The following is a 23,792-nucleotide window of genomic DNA, read 5'->3' as shown; positions in this document are numbered from 1 at the left end:
GACTCCTGGTGTTCCAAAGAAGTCTTTCAATTCCTTCTTGTGTACCTTGCAGATGACGCCACTGCAAGTTGCGAAGAAGCCCAACACGCCCTCCTAAATGACAACTTTAAAGGTAAATCCATCGATTTGCTCCTTGTCCGACAGGCCGGACATGTTAGATCTCCTTTCTGCAACCGCCATTGCTGCACGCACACGCGACAAAATCTGTGATCGCACGGCAGCGTGACAGGATCTTCAAAGGTATCAAAGCATGTCAGACAATGGAGAACGTCTTCAGCTCTATCCATGCGCCTTGTCGAGACCCAGTCTTAGGACACAGGATAATTTTCACTTTAAATTAGTAGAGTTGTGCCTGTGTGCGTCCGCCTTTCAGATTTGTTAAGTTGAAAGTGAGAGCTATTTCCTCATTTAGACATGGTGGAAAATTCCAAAACATTCAACCAGACATTCAAGTTGTTCAAGTTTACTACTACTCGGTATATTTAAGTGACCAAATTGAAATGACTGTTGGTAGAAAGTCATGCACCGCTTCGAGTGGAAAATTTAGATTCTTTCAGGGGACGTGCTAAAAGTCACATCCACAGCCTCGTTGCACAGGCTGTACCATGTGATTGCTTGAGGGCATGGTATAGATTTTGGCATGCAGTTTGACAGCTAGCTACAGCAAATAAACACCTCACCTCAGGCTACATTCAAAATGTGAGAGTTTGGATAGTTTAAAGGTACTTTGGAGAGAAAAATGTTTAGAAATGAGGAGAGTAATAGGACTACAGTACTTTATAGGATGGAGCCAGCAAGAAAAAAATGACATCCCCTGTGTGGAAAAACATTTGTTTTTGAATAGAAATGAAAATTTCAAATTACACAAGCACTTTTACTATCCTCTGCCAGATTACGCTCATGTCATTTTCCGAAAACAAAACAAAAAAAAAACATTGCGCAACCTGCCATATTATGACAATTTGGGGGAATATTTTTCATACACCCAGTTCATTTAAATATGGCGGGAAACACACAAGGCTGAAAAAGCAGTTTCTGCTCTTGCACCCCTCTTTAAAATAAACTGTATATAAGCTGTATTTTAAGACAAAAGAACTGTTTTTTTTGATAGAACAATATGTCTATATGTTGCCATAGCTGTTTCATGGCGCATTATGACCCCAGACTATTAATTTGTGTTTTACCCTGGAGACCCCCATTTACAGACACTGCGCAACCGCTTTTGCTTCAACCCAGCCATAAAAATGTAATTATATTTATTATTCGAAATGTCTGTCATTTTTAGCTCAGAATCATTAATTGAGGTCTAAGAATTAGTTAAAAAAAAAACTCATGAATATCAATTAATTGTAAATTTTTGTTGTTACTGTCGCATTTTCTCCGATATTTTAGAAGATGAATAATCAATCCAAACGAAAGAAAAAAATATTTAAAAGGGTAAATATTTGAAAAACTAAATCCCGACCACTCCTTTTTGTCTGTGACTTATGCATCGCGACCCTTGTTATATTACCGTGTTTCACCCATAAAACCCCACAAAGTCCGGGCTGTGGCCATTCACAGCTGTGTCCTGACACTCGGTGATACATGCTACACAGAGTTAGCGTTACTTCAACATAATATTACTCGAGTAAAAGTAACAGTAGTCATCAAAAAAATGAACTCAAGTACAAGTAAAAAAGTATTCATTAAAAAGAATACTCGTCATCAGTAACATTGTAAATGCTTACAATGTCAAATTTAAAAAAAAAAAAAAGTTTTTTTCCTACGCACATCGCTTCATCCATATGAACTGTTATCATTATACCGTACAGTAACCTATTACACGACAATATTAGGCCAAAAATCAGGCAAAAATCATCCAATTTAGACCATTACACTATGAAAAAGCACCCGTCCAAAGAGCATGAGTGCCCTCTAGTGGAGAACAAGCATTTTTACCTCTGGTATAATGGAGTCATGTGGTTATTGTTGCAATGACTCATTAGTGAAACTGAGACAGCCACTGCCGGCATCTCTGGCAAAAATAAAGTTATTATGTAGAATAAAGGCAAAAAATATAGCAAGTGTGTAGTGTAGGCCAAAGCAGCGGAGTAGTGTTTCTTCATCACAAATCTACTCAAGTAAAAAGTATTGCGTGGCAAAACTACTCTAAGGAGCACATTTTTCTCCAAAAGTTACTCCAGTAAATGAACTGAGTAAATGTAACGCGTTACTACTCACCTGTCTGTCTGTGGATCTTCATGTGATGTAAAACACTTTCAATTGCCTTGTGCTGAATTGAGCTACACAAATAATTTTGTCAAGTCAGTAGGTGGTAGCATGCGCACATGAAGCTTTGAGAAATAAACCCTTTCTTGAACAAATTGGCTCAAGATTAACACTGTTAATCATTTTAGTTGATTTAATTATAAATAGCTCATAAATAATTCCCCTTGAAACTTTAGAGCCACCTCCAGAAAAGCTGTTCGTCCACAAGACAACCAATAAAATACAGGAGTATATTATGCCCTTACGCTACACATTTAGGAGTCCAAAATTGTCGCTTGTACCATATGACAGATCACTGTCAAATGTACACATGACATGCATATTTGTACTGTCTATATTTGAACGGGAGAAATTTAAGCATTTTTTCTGCATGTGAGGTCTTTATTTTTCCAAATGCCATTTAAAAAAAAGAAGAAAAAAAAAAGAACCGACTAACAATTGGTCTTTAACAAAAAATTTTTTTTCCCCCTTTTCTTGTTTAATCCATGGCTTGCAAATTTTGGAAGTATTGTTTAAGTGAATCTTATCGCTTCATCATTCAGGCAAAAAGGCACATTATTATTAGTAATTCTTCATCAGTCAGGGTTTTTGTCATATTCCCAACTAACGTGAAGCTACTTGTACTTGTAGAAGCCTTCTCCTGTCTTTTTGCCATACTTTCCCTCGGCGACCAGCTTGTTGAGCAAAGGACTCTGCTTGAAAAGAGGATTGTCGGCATCCATTGCGCTCCAACCTGATCACAATATAAACCGTTCAAATCGAGTCTAGATTTATTCGTCGACGTACGGACTCACCGTCTAAAATGAACTTGGCTGTGTCTAGTCCGACGTAGTCGAGAAGCTCGAAGGGTCCCATTGGGTAACCAGCGCCGAGCTTCATTGCAACGTCGATGTCTTCTTTGGACCCGTGACCTGCAATTATGAGCATGACGATATTTCACTAATTCCGTCCGTGGATATAAGAACAAGATAATGGAGGGTAAAAACGAGCCTCTCTCATGCAGACGCACAGCCTCCAGCATGTAGGGGACGAGCAGGCGGTTGACGATAAATCCCGGCGTGTCCTAAACGGTAGCGTATTGGTTAACAGGTTTTACTTTGATAGCAAAAGGACCACATTTACTGTTCTTCCTACCTTACAGGACACAGTGGTTTTCCCCAGTGCCTTGCTGAAGTTCACCAATGAATCAAACGTGTCCTGGCTTGTGGCAGATGTTCCGATGACCTGTGGGTGTGTGACAATTGTGTATCATTAAAATTTTTAATCAAATTTTCCTCTGAATTAGGTATGCTGTGGTTGTTAGCAAAAGAAGCCGTCTGTCATAGCCAGTGTTGTTACTGTAATCTGATTACTTTCAGTGAAGAGTAATCTAACACGTTCATTTTTACAAACCAGTAATCTGATAAGTTACATTCCTGAGTGTTATTGTAGTCATCTACGAAGAGCATTTTGAATAGAAAATCTTAGAAAGGTTCACGCTATTTGTTTGTTCCCATGGTAACCGCTCATAGGTCTTCCTTTTTTGGTCTCGAGTCACACGCACTAAGTGTTTTAGGACTGATGTGTGTAGAGCTGAAACGAGTACTCGAGCAACTCGAGTAACTCGAGTTTAAAAACTGATCCGAGTAATTTTATTCACCTCGAGTAATCGTTTATTTTGACAGCTCTAAGCATCACGTTTTGCTCGGACTACTTTTAATGCGGGACAACGGGCTGTCACGTGCGGAGAGGAAGAAGGGGAAAAAAAAACTTACTGCAGCCGACAGCCGCCACAAACGACGCCGACGTTGCTAAATACTAGCCCGCACGATGCTACGTTGGTACAGGTAGCGTCTGATGCGTCTCATAGAGATCACATGTATGTTGAACTAGATGCGAAATGACAGACTCGGCCGCATCTGGGCAGCATTAGTAAACAGCCGCCATCTTAAAGCAGTAGAGCGCTAAGCGCTAATAAAGAGCGCTAAACGCTAATAAATAAGATTAACGTTACTGTCGCTACTAGCTCACGTAACGTTAGCCCTGCGGAGGGCTAGGTTTCAATTAATTATGACCACTGTCAATGCGTTGCTAACGTGTCTTACATACAGGCTTTAACATAACATAGCATTGTGGAGTGATGAGGGTGTAAAATAAAAACTTAATCATGCTAACTATCAATTTTAGCTCAGTAGTCATTGCTGGATAAAACACCAAGTAGCACTGGTCCCTAATGTGCTCCAATACCGCCTGTATCATATATTTATTTTGAACACTGCAAAAACTCAAAATCCTATCAGGACTTACAGTTCAGACTAACTTAAAACTTAACTAGAACTTAAAAATGGCTTGACACAAAGAGAAATTCAATTGAAACACATGGGAAAAAAATCCTAACTTTTAAGTGATGTGTGTTATCAAGCGTAACGGCATTTTTAGGTAAGATATATATATATTTTAATAAGATCTAAAGGTTTTTTAGTGAAAGTGAATTAGTCTTTTTTTTTTAATTCTAGTTACATCTGAGATGCAATTGTTGGCTGTTTTCAACAATATACATCGAAAATAAAGACATTGACTGACTGAAAATGGTTCAAGATTAGATGAAATGTCTTCTTTTCTCATGTATATTTATATTTGCTCTTCACCTAAAAATATATTTGTTTTATCCGATTACTCAATTAATCGATAGAATTTTCAGTCGATTACTCGATTACTAAAATATTCGATAACTGCAGCGCTAGATGTGTGCCAGTGAGGGTGCACATTCGAGCCGAGTTTAGCCACCTGTTGAGAAGTGCGAGGGAACATTGATCTGCGTGTGAGTATTTTTCCTTCGTTCTGGAGGGTTCCAGCGACAGGTTGCGCGGCCGTTTTGTAGCTTTGCAGTTGCATCGGCGGGTAGTCATCACTCCCGCTCGTCCTTGCGAAATTGGCGACAGTTTTTTTTTTACATCATATTGATGTTGCACATCTATGCCGTGAGGTGACGTGTTCATTTAGCATCTTTGGGCTGTGTCGTAAGTCCGACTGAGTGAAAAGTGCTTAGTTACCGCCACGTCTTGTGCCAAATTGACCGTGTGTGTGTGTACGGCGTACTTCCAGGTTGTACGCGCGCACCCGCCCCGAACTTTGTGTTTATTGCACTGTGCGATTCATTTCTGTGTTGTTGATTATTTGTGCGGTGAATTCGCATTGTTTTATATTAGCACTGATACGCCGTTAACCCTAACCCCTAAATCCTAACCCGAAATTTAGAATTTTTGACATTAGGCTTAATCTTCGAGTTAGAGGGGTTTAATTAGTCGGTGGAGTTGATTTCAACAAATTCCATGCAGTTTGTCAGTTATTTGTTAGTTTCAGAGGCTCTGGAGTGGCTAAGCTAGCGCGAGTCAATGGTGTGACATTGGGCTTAATCTTCGAGTTGGCGGGTTTAATTAGTCGGTGGAGTTGATTTCAACAAATTCCATGCAGTTTCTCAGCTATGTTATTTTCAGGGGCTCCGGAGTGGCTAAGCTAGCGCGAGTCAATGGTGTTTGAAATCAACTCCATCGACTAATTAAACCACAGCTAACTCAAAGATTAAGCCTTATGTGAAAAATTCTGATCTTTCCCTTTAAATTCAATTATTGGAAAGTCAATCACATGCGATGACATTTTTCTGTTGTCATTCTCATGTTGAGGCAGCAAAGGGAGAAAAAGTAACCAATACATTACTTTTAAAGTAACTTGGTTACTTTAATATTAAAGTAATCACTAAAGTAACTAGATAACTTTTTTTGAGGCATAATCAATAATTAAATTACTTTTTCAAGTAATCTGTGACAACACTGGTCATAGTACGCTTTCATAACCTATGTTACCTCTACGAGTTTCATCATTGGCACCGGGTTAAAAAAGTGCAAACCGCCAAAGCGGTCCAGTCTGGAGGTGGCACTTGCGATGTCGCCGATGGGCAGCGAGGAAGTGTTGCTGGCAAAGATGGTGTGTCTGAAAGAACAAATTCCAAATAAATGATTTCATTGGATCATTAAGTTTTAGTACATTTACAGAATTGGAAGGAAAAGTACACAGGACACTGATGAAATGCTTACTTACGCTGGCGCCACCTTGTCAATCCCACTAAAGAGATCTTGTTTAACTTTCAAGTTTTCCACGATAGCCTCCAGCACGAGGTCAGTGCTCTGAACGGCGGCGGCGACATCAGTAGCAGTGGACACGTTGCGCAGGACTTTCTCAATGAACGCTTCACCCGCCTGGGAAAATATTAACACCTTGGGTTAAGTCTTTGCATCTTTCCTTTGTCATTGTATTTTTCCACTAACCTCAGGGTTGTCTGCAAACTTTTTCTTGACCACTCTCTTCAAACTTGTCTCCATTCCCTTGACTGCCTTTGTTAATATGGCGTCCGAAGTGTCTACCAGTGTTACCTGGTGGCCAGTTGACGCGGCAACCTATTAAATTCACATAAGAGTTAGCAAAACTCTTAGTATTCCTCTTTAGAAGATGCTTCACTGATTAACACTGGAAAGAACTGTGGACTTTTTTGTGTGTGTGGTAATGTTCTATTTTGGCTCAAGGTAAACGGAATCTACGCTTCAACAAAGTATGACAACGGCGACATCTGGTGGCTAAATTTGTACTTGCAATGCTCCATTTCAACTTGGAGTAAAGTTATTATTAATTGCAAGACATTTGATTTTAAACAACTGCAACAAATATTTGACAGGCCACGGCATAGATTTGAGTAGATGTCGTTTGCTTTACTCGTGCTTCTGTCGTGCACCCTTTGTCGCGGTTTAGTTTATAGAACCGAACTCATTGACACTCGGCTAGCCACCTGGGCACTCACGGGAGCCTCGCAACCTTCATTTTAGGCCCACCTGAGCGATTCCCGCACCCATTTGTCCCCCGCCGACGACGACCACATGCTTAATAGCTACTCTCCTGAGAGCCGACGAGGAAAAAGTTCTGCACAACTGGTGGCTGAAGAATGCCATGACGACGAGTAGCTGGCTGGCTAGCAAGCTAACGGGACGGTCATGTGGTCACGTGACACCAAGACGCGTTCGTGACTTTTGGCCTACATTGATGACGTCAGAGAACAGGTGCCCACAGGTTGCATAAAAACAAAATGTTTATTTATTGTCTGCATGAATCATTTTTTTGCCAATTGTTTTTGAAGCAGATGTTTGTAACTATGTAAAGTTGAATTGAGCACTTTAAAATACAAATTGATAGTTAAAAAAAAAAAAAAAATCAAATTCTACAGAATATACTTGGTTCATGCGTTTGCAAATGTGTCCTATAATGTAAATTGCATCATTGTGTGTTTGGCGCCTATTAGCCTGGAATCCCTTTAAAAACAGGTTATTACTCTCTAATTCCTGGTTAAATAAGAGACAGAAGAACAATTAAAAAAAGTTTTTTTTAATGAAATGTAACATTTCACACACAATAATTTTGTTTCTAACATAATACCTCAAGAATCTGCATCAATTTCCACAATATTATTATAACATGTAAACCAATTGCTAAAGCACTGGTGTTTATATAAATATTCTATTTAATACATTTACATGTATTTATTTAAGTGAATGGCTTAGCACATAGTTCTACTGTCTCACAGTGAACTTTGTAAAATTTATTTTGTGTTTATGTATGGAACTGTCACTGATGGAAATGCCATCAAAGTAACTCCTTTCATTCCCTTTAAATAGAACCCTATTTTTTCCCGGAAGAACAATTTTTCACATTTCAGTGGAACTCCACATACATTTTAGATATGTTAATTAGTTCATTCAACTTCCTTGAGCAAATGGGGTCTTGTGCAAATGTACTGAATAAAGTGTCTAGTGAGCGTTCATGTATATTGCACCCTTTTGTCTTCCCGGGCGTCCAGTCGGCTAACTTCACCCACGAGGTGTGGCGCACACTGTGAAGGAGCACGGTGCCAGCGTCAGGCCAAAACGTCCATGCATGGGAGGTGACGGCGTTCCTGCCGGTAGCCGGAAGGTGAAAGCCTGCAGCAGGCCAGTGACCATGAGGAAGAGCTCCATCTTGGCCAACTGCTCACCCATGCACACCCTGCGACCTGACACCCAGGAGAGGGACGATGGAACATCAAATCAGTTCACACACCGATAAGAAGTAAACATACCGATCCCGAAGGGCATGAAGCACTCTTTCCTTGCAAGCTTGCCCTCCTCGTCCAGAAAGCGTTCCGGCCTGAAGCTGTCGGGCTGGTCCCACACGGCGGGGTCTCGGTGGACTGACCACAGGTTGGGCAGGAGGACTGTTCCTCGGGGAATCGTGAAGCCTCGAAAGTCTGTGTCAAAAATAAGACACAATTGTCGGTTTAATAAAATTAAGCAAACAACATGTAACCTCCTTGATAGATTTAACAAAAACATCACCAGTGGTCTTGGACACCATGTGCGGAATGGCTAGAGGAACCACGGTAGTCAGCCTCTGGACCTCCATGATGGTGGCCTCGGTGAAGGGCAAGCTGCCACGGTCAGTCAGAGACGGCACACGGCCTCGTCCGACCACCTCATCCACTTCGGCTTGGATCTTCTCTGAAGCCATGACGGATGTAAATAATATTAATTTTTTGATTCGATTATTTGGCATTAGTTCAGGGTTGGGCAAACTATTCCACAAAGGGGCGCAGTGGGTGCGGGTTTTTGTAGCAACCCATTTAGAGGACGCCTTTTCACCAATCTGAAGTGTAATCAGTCGATTGCAGTCAGGTGTTTCTTATTTCTGCTGAAACCTCATTGGTTAAACTATTTGTTCTGTGTCAGTTGGAACAAAGACCAGGACCCACTGCGGCCCCCGAGGACCAGTTTGCCCACCCCTGCATTAGTTGCAAGGGAACTTGACGATGGTCATTTTTTTGCATTTCCATCATTTACAAAACACCATCCAATACAACTTCTGATGCTAACCTTGGCGTGAAAGTTTCTGAGGTGAGAGTTTATATTTACATCATTTAAGAAAATTGATAAAGTACAAGTTCAAGCAGTTATGTTTGCATGTGTATGTAAAAAAAGGGTACTATGAAAGCTCAAGTGAGATAACGTACAAATTCATTGGTTGCCATTGGCGGTGATAGACCTTAAACTTGAACCGATAAATGATTAATCGACCATCAAATTACAGTGGGGAAAATAAGTATTTAGTCAACCACTAATTGTGCAAGTTCTCCCACTTGAAAATTTTAGAGAGGCATGTGATTGTCAACATGGGTAAACTCAACTATGAGAGACAGAATGTGAAAAAAAAATCACATTGCTTGATTTTTAAAGAATTTATTTGCAAATCATGGTGGAAAACAAGTATTTGGTCAATACCAAAAGTTCATCTCAATACTTTGTTATGTACCCTTTGTTGGCAATAATGGAGGCCAAACGTTTTCTGTAACTCTTCACAAGCTTTTCACACACTGTTGCTGGTATTTTGGCCCATTCCTCCATGCAGCTCTCCTCTAAAGCAGTGATGTTTTGGGGCTGTCGTTGGGCAACACAGACTTTCAACTCCCTCCACACATTTTCTATGGGGTTGAGATCTGGGGATTGGCTAGGCCACTCCAGGACCTTGAAATGCTTCTTACAAAGCCACTCCTTTCTTGCCCTGGCTGTGTGTTTGGGATTATTGTAATGCTGAAAGACCCAGCCACGTCTCATCTTCAATGCCTTTGCTGGTGGAAGGAGATTTTCACTCAAAATCTCTCGATACATGGCCTCATTCTTTCTTTCCTTTACACAGATAAGTCGTCCTGGTCCCTTTGCAGAAAAACAGCCCCAAAGCATGACGTTTCCACCCCCGTGATTCACAGTGTGTATGGTGTTCTTCGGATGCAATTCAGTATTCTCTCCTCCAAACACGAGAAAGCGGTGTTTCCACCAAAAATTCCTCTTTGGGTTTCATCTGACCATAACACATTCTCGCAGTCCTCTTCTGGATCATCCAAATGCTCTGTAGCGAACTGCAGACGGGCCTGGACATGTACTGGCTTCAGCAGGGGGACCCGTCTGGCTGTGCAGGATTTGAGTCCCTGGCGGCGCATTGTGTTACTGATAGTAGCCTTTGTTACTGTGGTCCCAGCTCTCTGTAGGTCATTCACTAGGTCCACCCGTGTGGTTCTGGGATTTTTGCTCACCGTTCTTGTTATCATTTTGACGCCACGGGGTGAGATCTTGCATGGAGCCCCAGATCGAGGGAGATTATCAGTGGTCTTGTATGTCTTCCATTTTCAAATAATTGCTCCCACGGTTGATTTCTTTACACCACAGGTGTTAAACTGATTCCAGAAAGGGCCAAGTGGGTGCTGGATTTTGTTCCAACCGATACCGCGCAGAGAGTTTAACCAATTAACTTCCTGCTGAAACAAGCAGCACCTGACAAAGTTTAACTGATTACACATGTAAAAGATCTGACTGGTGTCCTCTTCATTGGTTGGAAAGCAAACCTGCACCCACTCGGCCCTTCCTGGAATCGGCTTGACACCTGTGCTTTTCACCAAGCGTTTTAACTATTGCAGATTCAGTCTTCCCAGCCTGGTGCAGGTCTACAATTTTGTCTCTGGTGTCCTTCGACAGCTCTTTGGTCTTGGCCATAGTGGAGTTTGGAGTGTGACTGACTGTAATTGAGGACAGGTGTCTTTTATACCGATAATGAGTTAAAACAGGTGCCATTAATACAGGTAACGAGTGGAGCCTCAGACCTCTTTGACAGCCAGAAATCTTGCTAGTTTGTAGGTGACCAAATACTTATTTTCCACTCTAATTTGGAAATAAATTCTTTAAAAATCAAACAATGTGATTTTCTGTTTTTTTTTCCCACATTTTGTCTCTCATGGTTGAGGTTTACCCATGTTGACAATTACAGGCCTCTCTAATCTTTTCAAGTAGCAGAACTTGCACAATTGGTGGTTGACTAAATACTTATTTGCCCCACTGTAGTTGTCGTTTAATTTGATGATCGACTTGTCCCTAGTGTCATTTTTTTCTTGTACTTGTGCATATAAAAGTTTCGAAATACAAATCGAAACAATCATAATAATGGGGAAAAATGTTTCAGGTATAAGCGTTATTATTTGTGAGCAGTTGAACTGTTATCACATTGACACCTTTTTTTTTATTTTTTTTATTTTTTTTTTACCTTGGATGTTCGGATGCACAACCAAGTAGAGCATGATCCACAGAAGAGAGTTGGTAGTAGTGTCGGTACCCGCAATGAAGAGATCTCCAATGATGTAAAAGAGGTAGTCCTCATCGAAACTGTTGTCCTCCACACCCGCACTCCTCTGAGCCGCCATCTCTGCCAGATACATGTCCACCAAATCTCGGGGGTTGTCCGGGTCCAGCGTGTCGCGATGCTTGGCGATGAGCCTCTTCAGGAAGGCGCTGATGTCACGTTCCACCTGCCGGATCTCGCCAAAGACCCCGAAGGGCAAGTGGTACAGCGGCGGGAAGACGTTGATGAGGACAGCGGGGCTGTTGACGCACAGCTCCAGGCCTCGCACCATCAGGCCCAGCAGGGTGGCGAACTGCCGGTCGTCTTGGGGGAAGCGCTCCCCAAGGGCCAGAGAGCAGATAACATTGGAGACGGCGTTGCTCACCATTAGCGTCAAATCTACGCCACCTTTGCAATCATCTTCACGTGGTCTCATCAGCTCGCTTTTAATGGTCTCCAGGCCTTGGAGGATGCAAGGCTCCAAGCTAAGTTTGCCCAAACCGAATGTGCGAAGAGAAGCGTGGCAGAACTTCCGGTGCTTTCTCCATACTGACCCATATGGTGCAAAGACAATTCCTTAGGTAGAAAAGTTACAGTCATGTGACAAAAATTAGGACACCCTATGGAAGCCTGTGTGTTTTCTAACATATTAGGTCATTTGGATATTTAATATCAATTTTAACAATCTTGAGAGATTCAAGTAATAGAACTAAACCATTAAAACTGTAGAAAATATATTTTTTTAATAACTTTCTGTAAAATGTCATTTTAAATCAATGTAATTTCTGTTGAGGAATAAATTAGGACATCCCCACATTCAATTCCACTTAAAATGGCTAAAATCACACAAACGTGTATCACATTAGGTGCACATGATTACAACATCATTACCCAGTGTTTTGAAGGAGGCTTGCCTTATTTAAACCTCACATTTAGCTTGGTGTGCCCCTGACTGTTGAAGTGAGAGAAAACACCATAGCGAGATCAAAGGTAAGCCTGTCGCAATATGCAATAATTCCATTTATCGCGCGATATATAAAAATGAAGGCGGTAACTTTTCCGCTGCGATTTATCGCCTCGCGTGCACGTGTGTGTGCGCGTGCGGCAGACGTGCTGTTAAAAGTTCGTTACCAACTGCGCAAAATGCATCTTCGTTCCAAGTCCGCCAAAAACTAGCGCCGGAGCCAATTGTTCCCATTATATCCTATTGTTCAACGTATACCGGCCGCGCCAGTGCTCCGGAGTGACTGTGGACCATCTATGGCGCGCCGGTGTTGTTGACATGTGGGCGCTCCCGTCAGGAGTGACATTTCACGCGGGGCGGCTATTTTTCGGCACAACGCTGGATATTTACAATTAAGTCCCCCAAAACATTGTTACCGACTTGGCTGCTACGAATAACCTCACTTTGACAACGAACAGCTGAATGAAATTACCGGTAAGAGCGCTGTGCTTCAAACTCGTCCTGTATATGAAAGCCCTCATATGCTGGTGTTGTGTAGTAATGAGCAGACGTGACTTCAGCGGCGCTTGCTAACTTTTTTAATGCGCGGTTGCGCGCACACACTAGATATCATGAAATGGCAAACTAGATGTGCTATTTCCCATGCCATTGGCTACGTGAGCCCAGAGTGATTATGGGACATGTAGTCCATATACTACATCGATGAATTCTAAACTGTCATTTGTCACATGAGGTTAAGAAGGCCAAATCAATCCATACCAGTGACTATAGATAATGTTGCAAATATTGTTAATTCAGTACGTGACACAAATGGATTTGGACCATAAATAGGATGTCTTGCTCATGTAGTAAACCTAGCTACTAAGAGAGCTGTAGCAATCAACGGTGTGCCCTGCCTCACTTTACAAACAGTAAAGATTGTTCTCAGCACTTTTATACAATTTTTTTTTCATATCAGTAAGAAGTAAGCACATAAATATTATGCACTAAAATGCATGTTTATATGATGGCAATTTAATTTTTGCTCGTTAGCAAAACAAAAAACAAAAAAACAAAAAATACAATTGTTATATTTTTTTTACAGAGCATTAAATGTATTGAATCGGATCGAAAATCGTGTCCCTCGTATCAAAATTCGTACCGAACCATGACTTAACTGTATCATTGCATCCCTATGGAACACCATTGCAGAAGCTATGACGGGAAACGTTTTCATTTTTCTAAATGCTGAAGTTGTTAAGTGCAATTTTTTTTTTTTTTTTTTTTTTTTTTTAAACACATTTTATTTATTCTGTGTTTCTGTGCGGTATCAATATTGTTGTTTTTTACTTAAGAGGTATGGTCTATTGTTTTTAGTTGTGATTTCTTAAATGGTAAATGGTGTTATACTTATATAGCGCTTTTCCACCTTTCAAGGCGCTCAAAAAGTATATTTGAATTTAAGAGTAAATATCGCGTTTAAATGGGTGTACTTCATCTAATAATATATAATGTATTCGCACTGTCTTATTGTAAATTGGTTTTAAAAATTGGGGGGGGGGGCGCAATAATATCGCATATCGCAATAATTTATGAGAATAATTATCGCACACTAAAATTTGTTATCGTGACAGGCCTAATCAAAGGAGCTGTCTGAGGCCTTCAGAAAGAAGATTGCAGACGCTTATGAGTCTGGTAAGGGATTTCAAAAGATATCAGATGAATATAAAATTAGCCATTCCACTGTCCGGAAAATATGCTACATGTGAAGGACATTCAAAACAACTGCCAACATGCCCAAGTCTGGCCGTCCAAGCAAGTTCACCCGTAGAGCAAACCGCAGGATGCTAAAAGAAGTCTCCAAAAACCCTAAAATGTCATTACAGGACCTACAGCAGGTGCTTTCTACTGTTGATGTGAAAGTGCATGCCTCTACAATCAGAAAGAGACTCCACAAGTTTAACCTTCATAGCAGGTGTGCAATTAGGAAACCTTTCTTCTCCAAGAAGAATGTAGACATAGAACAGGACTTCTGGAATAAGGTTCTTTGGACAGATAAATCTAAAATGGAATTATTTGGACACCAGAACAGAGGACATGTTTGGCGTAAACCCAATACAGCATTCCAGGAAAAGAACCTCAAATCAACTGTGAAGCATGGAGGTGGAAGTGTCATGGTTTGGGGATGCTTTGCTACAGCAGGACCTGGCCAGCTCACCATCCATCATAGATTCCACCATGAATTCTATCGTGTATCAGAGTGTGCTTGAGAAACATGTGAGATCATCTGTAAAAAAATTAAAGCCGAAGCGAAACTGGACCCTGCAACATGACAATGACCCAAAACATACCAGTAAATCCACCAAGGACTGGCTGAAAAGGAAGGAATGGAGAGTGCTGGAATGGCCGAGTCAAAACCCAGATCTTAATCCCATTGAGATGCTGTGGGGTGGCTTGAAACGGACTGTACATGCAAGAAACCCCTCAAACATCTCACGGCTGAAAGTATTCTGCATTGAGGAGTGGGGCAAACTTTCTTCAGACCGATGTCAAAGACTTGTAGTAGATGGCTACAAAAAGCGTCGTACTGAAGTTATTTCAGCCAAAGGGGGTAACACTATCTATTAGATGGTAGGGTGTCCTAACTTTTTCCTCTGTTAGAATGTGCATTTTTGTCGATATATTTGGTTTAATGAGTAAATCAATGTTAATATTTGTTGTTTACCTGCCATTAAATCACTTAGTTTTCCAGAGATAATGAAAAACAAGATCATATGTCAACATTTCTTAACAAAGAACTGAATGTTTCATGGGGTGTCCTAATTTTTTCACATGACTGTATTTCTCAATTGACTACATTATACCCAGGTAGTACTTGACTGAAGTGGCATTTAATCAAGGGCACAGGTTTGGTCTCAACATTGGTAGGGATGATATTACAGCATAACCTGTATGTACACTTTTTGCTTGGGATGGGACATTAATAAGACCAAAGAGATTGAGTGAACGGGGGTCAGGGTTACATTTCTCACGAATATGAACCTAATTAATTGATATAGTAAATCAGGGGTGCTCATGACGTCGATCACGATCGACCAGTCAATCGCAAAGCTAGTGTGGGTAGCTCGCGGCATCCCCCCCCAAAACACTTAAAAAAAAATGTACATAATTAATTATGATTGTTGTATGTTGTGTTGTGTGAGCTACATATGAGGTTATGCAGCACCCCTCTCTCTCTGAGCAGCTTCTTGCTAACGTTTTCTAGTTCCATAGTTTCCAGCAGAGTTCACGACAATTGTCACAGTTTATTTAATGTTACCAGTAGAAAACACAAAGAGAAGGACACTTCTCTCGAAGCAACTTCCTACTTGAGTTTTGCAGGTTCGCAAGTTCACACAGTTTAATATTATGCTAACACTGATGCAGGTCGGACCTACAGTAGCAAAATTAATGGTGTGTTCCCCATTTCCGAAACAATTTTGTCTTTTTACATTTCTAACAATGGCTGCTGCTGGCTGAAAAAAAAAACCTTCTCAAATCAATAATATCTAATGTGCGTGTGTGTGAGGGTCAAGTCATCAGCCAATCAAATGTGCGTTTAGGAGGAAAAAATGGGCCGGCCAGTGGCGCCACCAGGGGGTGGCCAGGGGTGGCCACCCCACTGGCCACCCCGCTTGCCAGTATATCGTTAGATTGTTGTAGCATCAGTTATGCATTTCATCCCAAATGAATGCATTTATTTTGTTTTGTTAAATGTAGGGCTGTCAAATTATCACGTTAACGGGCGGTAATTAATTTTTGAAATTAATCACGTGAAAATATCGCAATTAACGCATTCGCGGTACGACTCATTCACGCATTGCCGCAAACAGCCTACAATGGCGCCGTTTTACTTATATACAGAGAAAAGAGGCAGAGTGGAGTAGATACAAGCATTCATTGGGGCCGTGCTTTTAATTGGCAAAAGCTTCATCATCTCTCCCACTGCAACTATAAATATTTTGGGAAAAGATGTGGGGAAGAATGACAGGAGTTGATCTTTTTCTTAACACCCTGTAGTGTACCCAACGCAGAGATGATACAGTATAGCATTTGTAGCCACCACACACAGTCATGGTTGCACCACTTCCCATCATGCATTTGGGCAGAATAGTTAAGTCGCTACAGTATCATTTGCTGAAAGCTCAACAAATACACCAGATAGCAATATTTAGTCACAATATACAAACTCACATTTATCCTTTAAGAATTACAAGTCTTTCTATCTGTGGATCCCTTTCACAGAAAGAATGTTAATAAACTTATCATCTTGTGGATTTATTGTTATAATAAACAAATACAGTACTTATGTACAGTATGTTGAATGTATATAACCGTCTTGTCTTATCTTTCCATTCCAACAATAATTTACAGAAAAATACGGCATATTTCAGAGATAGTTTGAATTAATTACGATTAATTAATTTTTAATCTGTGATTAATTTGATTAAAAATTTTAATAGTTTGACAGCCCTAGTTAAATGTACACCTTATGTCTAATATATACATAACTCAATAAAACAGAATGGTTGTGGAACTCAAAATGTTGACTGGACAGTTATGGACTATGCACATTAAATCATTAGTCACATCAAATATTACACAATACATCAAAGTATATCAGTAGCCGTGTCCTTAAGTCTTTCTGATAGTTTCCCCCTGACCTTTTTACTACAATAATATCATGAAAACCTGAAATTATGGCTTTTAGTTTTGGCCACCCCAAGATTTTAAGTGGCCCAATCCGGCCACCCCTATGAAAAATTTTCTGGAGGCGCCACTGGGACCGGCACATTCAGCAAGTGAGGGACCGGCACATTCAGCAAGTGAAAAGATGTACATGTAAATCTAAACATAATGAAAATAATTCACTTAATAAGGGTGGGGTCAATTACAACAATTAAAACATATGGGAAGACAATATAAATTACCTATATAAGTCATTACATAACGCAAATAAGGTTGCTTAAAAGTTGGTGGGGACAATTTGAGCATCCTGAAAAGTTGGTAGTGTTTTGTCCCAACCGTCCCGATGCAAACCTACGCCCTTGCTTTTAATACAAAACAAAATGACTTCAAAAGCAAAATTTCATTTAAACAATACCTTAAACACACCTTTGCGTTTGGTCATGATGGTGACCGCAGGGATGTCCGGCCTATCAGAGAAAACTTCTGCATGGTTCAGCAGGGCATCACGAATGACGTCATAGCCGTTCAGCACCACTATGAGCTGTGCGCCCACAAACAGGCTGAACACGTCGCCGTAACGCGCGGCTTGCTCCCTCAACGCCTCCACGGGTGTCCAGTTCGGCTTCGCCGGCTTTCCGAACCTCTTGCGGACGAACGAAGGGATGAGAAACCCTCCGAAATTTCCCACTATCGGCCACGGCTTCGGACCCGGAGGAATGTTAACCAAGCGACGTCGTCGTTTCAAGTAGTAATAAAGAATGTAATATATAACAAAGCATACGAGTAGAGTTGCAACGTTTACTCCAGACAGCAGTGAGTTGCTCCAACGCCGGAGCATATTGTAAAGTTATGGTACGTTGACGGAAAACTAAGCCATGTTTGTTTTTCCCTTCTTCCGGTGTGATTGTCAAGGGCTGTTCTGCTATTGGTAGACTGAAAAATGGCCTTGTCTGATTGGTTGGGGGAAAAACGAGGGTATCCTGAGATGTTAAAGGGAACCTCGTATTTAAAGTGCGTACGACAGGATGAAAAAAAGTCTTAAATCGGTTATTACAAACTGTACCCACAGTTTAGCAATCTGTACCCACAGATTACTAAACTGTAAACAGATTAGTAAACTGTACCCACAGATTACTAAACTGGGTGTACAGATTAGCACACAGATTACTAAATTGTACCCACAGTTTAGCAATCTGTGGGTACATTCAGTGGCGGTCCTGGCTACTTTCGCGCCCTGGGCGAACCACCCCATCTGCCCCCCCCCCCCCCCGACATCCAAACTACCCCCCCACCCCCCGCTGACATCAAACACAAGAATGTGTTACGTTTTTTACGTTATTTTATTAAAATAGTCTATCCCCCGCCCCGAGGCGTAGCAAGGGTCCCCGGGGGCCCTGGGCAACAGGCAACATGGGGCCCTTTGAGCATGTGCAAGTAAGGGGGACAGTTGGACTTGTAGCAATAGCATATTTGATAAAAATCTAATAAAGCCTCGCTCTCATAGAGCGCTTTTTTGGACACTCAAAGTGCCCCCCCCCCCCCCCCCCCCCCAATTGCATTATTCATTCACTTCACACTATCCTTAATTATTTACACACATTTGCCTTAATAAACAAAATGTACTTGGGATTATTATTATTGTGCTTAGTACACATACCTTTACACATACCGTATTCTACTGACTAGCTGGTAAGTTATATTGCTTTTACTTAATAAGGATAAGTGAATCATGTAACATCTTATCAGTCTGGCTGATCAGTGTGTATGGTGATTCTAAACACTGATTTAATGTTCTAGGTAACATCTTTATGTATGAAGAAACGCTTGCATGCTGCAATGCTGTTAGCAAACGCTAACAAGCTAGTTACAACAAGTTAAGGCAGTTAATTGGTTTACTACTACTAGTCTGCAGTGCTTCGTCTACATTAGGACATAAAACTACAGTAACATAGTACACTCACCGCTGTCTTGCTTCCTTTTCTCCTCCTCTGCTTTTTTTTCTTTTTTTATTTCAAGACGGATAACTTTTCATTTTGCCAATTAAAAAAGGGCCCGATCGCCGCCCACTCACTCTGAGTCACGTGACACATATACATATTTGTGCAGTAAAATGAACACGAAGGTAGGGGCGGGGGGTTCGAGTGCGCGCTAAGTGCGGTCATCTTGGCCATAAAAGTGGCGAAAACTAAGCACTTTACACTCATATGGATGTACAACATCATTTTAAGATGCTAAACTAACACCTTCCCTCTTAAAGCAAATGTGCAATGCGAATATAAAGTAAAGAACGCTCTCCTCGACGCAGCGAGAACGAGTGGGATCAACCAGCTGACATAACAGGAAAAACACGAAACGGTCGCGCTGATGACGGCTCTAACTTATCATAAGAACTTTATGGCATGAAGAGGAAATACTTACATTCGTTCATGGACGCACAGATGGGGTGGCCATCCTCTGCTCAAAATGCGCACCTTACTCTAACGCCTATTCTCGTTCTCAGAATATGCAGCTCTTTTGACGTAGGACAATAATAGGACTGGTTGCTATGGGAACGTACGCAGCGGCATACCGCATACCCAAGTAACCTTGCTAAAAGGAGTATTAAAATTGCTAATAAAATCGTTTAGGATTATTTTAGATGCATATATGTTATATTTTTCTTGTAGAGTATTGAACGAGGAATATGATAGACCCATTAATGGACTTTCTTGGAAAAAAAAATCACCATTTCTTTAAGTAGTCACAAAAATAATGAGGTGGCCTGTGAAAAACTGTACAAAGTACGAAGTCCCGCTCCCCTCCTTGCTTAACTTCTGACAGTGATTGAGGCTCGTCCTGCTCACACACTGCAGTTGCGAGCAGCTGAACCCCGTCCTGTCTCCCCCTGCCCCTACCTGACACACATGTCTCTCAGCTGCAGTTGGCATGATAGTAAGGGGCGCCCACTCTAATAACTTGACGTGGAAATGAGCGGCATTAGTCCATTAAACTAGCGGATTTTTAAAGTTTTTTGTTTGTTTGTCCTCGAGGGCGCTTGTGCGCCCCCAAATAGATTGCGCCCTGGGCGGTCGCCCACATTGCCCATAAGAAAAACCGCCTGTGGGTACATTGTACCCACAGTTTAGCAATCTGTACCCACATTTTAGCAATCTGTGGTTACATTTTAGTAATCTGTGGTTACAGATTGCTAAACTGTGGGTACAATTTAGTAATCTGTGGGTACAGATTGCTAAACTGTGGGTACAGTATAATAATATGAGGGTACAGTTTAGCTATGATTTTTTTTTTTTTCAACCCTGGCACCTCGGGGGCTCCGTAGATTATTAAGTGAATTATATTCATTATGTTCAGACTTTTCTCTTTCAGAATGTGCTGGTCCATTTCCCCCCCTCAAACGCATGTTTGATTGCCTGATAAATTGAATTTATTGAAAATCTATCTATTTTCTACATTATTTCTTGAAAAAGGGTAGAAAAAAATCATAGGGGCTCCGTAGGGTTCTATCCAATTATATCCATACAACATTTAGGAATACAATCTAAATTACCTATATAACTGAACACATTATATTAATGCAAATAAGGTTACTTAAAAGGTGGCAGGGACAATTTGAGCATCATGAAAAGTTAGTAGTATTATGTCCCTACCGTCCATATGCAAACCTATGCACTTGAAATGACCTATATAACTAAAGTTATTACATAATGGAAATAAGGTTGCTTAAAAGTTGGTGCATCCCGAAAAGTTGCTAGTGTTCCGTCCCTATGCAAACCTACGCCCTTGTACGTGAATGAGCTCAGGTCCTGTACTCATCCATGCGTAAAGTGAGAAACACAGCTGATGCTTCAGAAGGAAGTCACACCAAAGATAGAAGTAAAAAGAGTGCACATTTAACTCTACTAGGACCTTCACAATGCATTTTACTGACTAACTAGCTAGCAGCAGCTAAGTAGCAGCGTTATTTCATAGCTGGATGTAACTTTTGACCTCAAAACAACAAGGGTAAGACATGCGCAGAGATTATCTGTAGTGTGTAAACCAGATTTTTATTCGTCAAACACGGAGTATTTGGTTTATTAATTACATTGGACTTTCTGCTATTAGCTGTGGCCTGGAGCTAACTAACTGTTACTAACAGGAGTGATAAATACTCACTTTCTTGAAAACCCGTCCTATGACCATCTTTCATCCATCTAGTCACGTTTTGCTCTGGTGTGTGTGCAGTAGAGGTATATACACACAACGCCGATACGAACTGTGAACTGGTCACAGGGAAAACGCGGACTGGATTTTAGCTGATGCGGGCGGTTTTTATATGAACAAGTGGAATGGACTGGATAATGATGCATTGAAGGGGCTCACTACCTTACTCTATTAAGTGAGGGGAAACTGACAGATTTATGATCATATTTAGGTTAGTAATGACAGGTTATATGATTATTAATTCAAACTAATATTCCGGCAACTTCACAGTGAATATGTCAGCATTTTTGTATTATTATTATTTTTTTTTATTAAAACACCACCAAATTATTCAGGGGGGTTTAAGAATAAGCGCTCCGTCTCCTTGCTCATGAAATCCAGTGTCCCCAAGAAAAAGCCGCTCTTCAAGCCGTTACTGTAAGTAATCAATTTTTAAATTTTTTTTTAAAGCTATGTAATTTAGCAGATTATGATGAGCTATAAGGGTTTCTTATAGCTCAAGAAAAATCTAGTGTGCAAGTATGCACCTTTTCATGACTTGCATGTGTTCATGGTCATGTCAATTTTTTATTATTTTTTTAAATTTTCTAAATCTAGTTATTCTGACCCATAATGCACCACAAAGAAGGCAAGACAAGGAAAGATCATCTATTCTAGACGTTTATGTTTACACAAGGTGAGGCAAATTCATTTGTATAGCACATTTCAACATAAGGCAATTCAAAGTGCTTTACATCACATGAAGATCGATGAGCAGAGATAAAATGATTTGTAAAAATCACATTAAATCAAAAGAAAGTTAAAACAGATAAATGAAACAGAAAATAAAATAAAAAATCACATTTAATCATGAATTACAAAAATATGATAAAAATTGAAATCAGAAATGGAAATAAAGCAGAAAATGAATAAAAATCAAATAGCTTGAAATTTGGTTATGAATATGCCGTGATAAACAAAAGTGTTTTTAGCCCTGATTTAAAGGGTTTACAGTTTGAGCACACTTCAGATGAACACAAAGCCGATATCCTGGCAGGAATTGAAGAAAGACACACACGAAGCTCTTCTTTAACAGTTCTCTGTCTCTCTTTTTATTTATTTATTTTTTTATAGCAATTAGGCTAAAAAATCTCAGAATTATCAGACAGGGGGACTTTAGCAATGTCTTCACAGTGGGTATGAGGTGCTTTTCAGCATGCGCATCTTTTGTGGCACGCCAGACCCACTTAGAGTGTTTGTTGCCAAAAACCTCAATCTCGGTCTCATCTGACCAAAGCACACGGTCCCAGTTGAAGCCCCAATACCACTTGGCGAACTCCAGACCTTTGCGTTTATGATTGTGAGTGAGGAAAGGTTTTCTCTGTGTATGCTTCCCAAACAGCTTGTTGGCGTGTAGAAAGCACCTGAAGTATGGGGGTGGGTCAGTGATGCTGTGGGGCTGTTTTGCTTCCAAAGGCCCTGGGAACCTTGTTAGGGTGCATGGCATCATGGATGCTTTGAAATACCAGGACATTTTAAATCAAAATCTGTTGCCCTCTGCCCAAAAGCTGAAGATTGGTTGTCACTGGGTCTTTCAGCAAGACAATGACCCTAAACATATGGCCAAATCTACAGAGAAATGGTTCACCAGACACAAAATCAAGCTCCTCCTATGGCCGTCTCAGTCCCCAGACCTCAACCCCATTGAAAACCTGTGGGGTGAGCTGAAGAGGAGAGTACAGAGGAGAGGACCCAGGTCTCTGGATGATTTAGAGAGATTCTGCAAAGAGGAATGGCTGAAGATCCCTTTTTCTGTCTTTCCCATCTTGTGAAACATTATAGGAGAAGATTAGGTGCCGTTTCTTTGGAAAAAGGGGGTTGTACAAAGTATTAACACCAGGGGTGCTACTAATTGTGACACACATTATTTGATGTCAAATAATTAATTCGTTATGTGGGATTTTATCCCCACTGAATAAATGCATTTGTATTAAAGTTGGATTTTTCTCTTTTTTCCATTAAGGTCCCATATTTTTTAGAAATTTTTTTTATTAGAAGCTAAAAAACACATAATTATTATAAATCCAATAATTATGGAGGGCACTTGTATTTGAATTTTAAAGGGATCCTCTATTTTTAAAGCGATCCTCTAACTTAAATATACAGTGCCTTGCAAAAGTATTCGGTCCCCTTGAATCTTGCAACCTTTCGCCACATTTCAGGCTTCAAACATAAAGATATGAAATTTAATTTTTTTTTTCAAGAATCAACAACAAGTGGGACACAATCGTGAAGTGGAACAACATTTATTGGATAATTTAAACTTTTTTAACAAATAAAAAACTGAAAAGTGGGGCGTGCAATATTATTCGGCCCCTTTACTTTCAGTGCAGCAAACTCACTCCAGAAGTTCAGTGAGGATCTCTGAATGATCCAATGTTGTCCTAAA

The 23,792-nt window shown here is 40.6% G+C and overlaps 2 protein-coding genes across 2 annotated transcripts; both read right to left on the bottom strand.

The window, feature by feature from the left end:
- Positions 1-1,764: 1,764 nt before the first annotated feature.
- hadh (hydroxyacyl-CoA dehydrogenase) lies at positions 1,765-7,324 on the bottom strand. The gene is made up of 8 exons (XM_057843350.1): positions 7,134-7,324; positions 6,576-6,704; positions 6,349-6,506; positions 6,114-6,240; positions 3,406-3,495; positions 3,262-3,334; positions 3,066-3,182; positions 1,765-3,004 (listed from the first exon to the last, which is right to left on the bottom strand). Exons 1-8 carry the CDS (start codon positions 7,248-7,250, stop codon positions 2,886-2,888), a joined length of 930 nt encoding a protein of 309 aa, XP_057699333.1. The 5' UTR covers positions 7,251-7,324; the 3' UTR covers positions 1,765-2,885.
- Positions 7,325-7,683: 359 nt separating this feature from the next.
- On the bottom strand, positions 7,684-18,102 carry LOC130920259 (cytochrome P450 2U1). Its single transcript, XM_057843349.1, has 5 exons — positions 17,588-18,102; positions 11,416-12,066; positions 8,667-8,828; positions 8,411-8,578; positions 7,684-8,344 (listed from the first exon to the last, which is right to left on the bottom strand). The coding sequence occupies exons 1-5, from the start codon at positions 17,997-17,999 to the stop codon at positions 8,163-8,165; spliced, it is 1,575 nt and encodes a 524-aa protein (XP_057699332.1). The 5' UTR covers positions 18,000-18,102; the 3' UTR covers positions 7,684-8,162.
- Between the last annotated feature and the right edge of the window lie 5,690 nt (positions 18,103-23,792).

Source organism: Corythoichthys intestinalis, chromosome 8 (genome assembly GCF_030265065.1).
Source record: "Corythoichthys intestinalis isolate RoL2023-P3 chromosome 8, ASM3026506v1, whole genome shotgun sequence".
NCBI classification, from domain to species: domain Eukaryota; kingdom Metazoa; phylum Chordata; class Actinopteri; order Syngnathiformes; family Syngnathidae; genus Corythoichthys; species Corythoichthys intestinalis.
The sequence above is the reverse complement of the archived record's forward strand: the minus strand, read 5'-3'. Positions and strand labels throughout refer to the sequence as shown.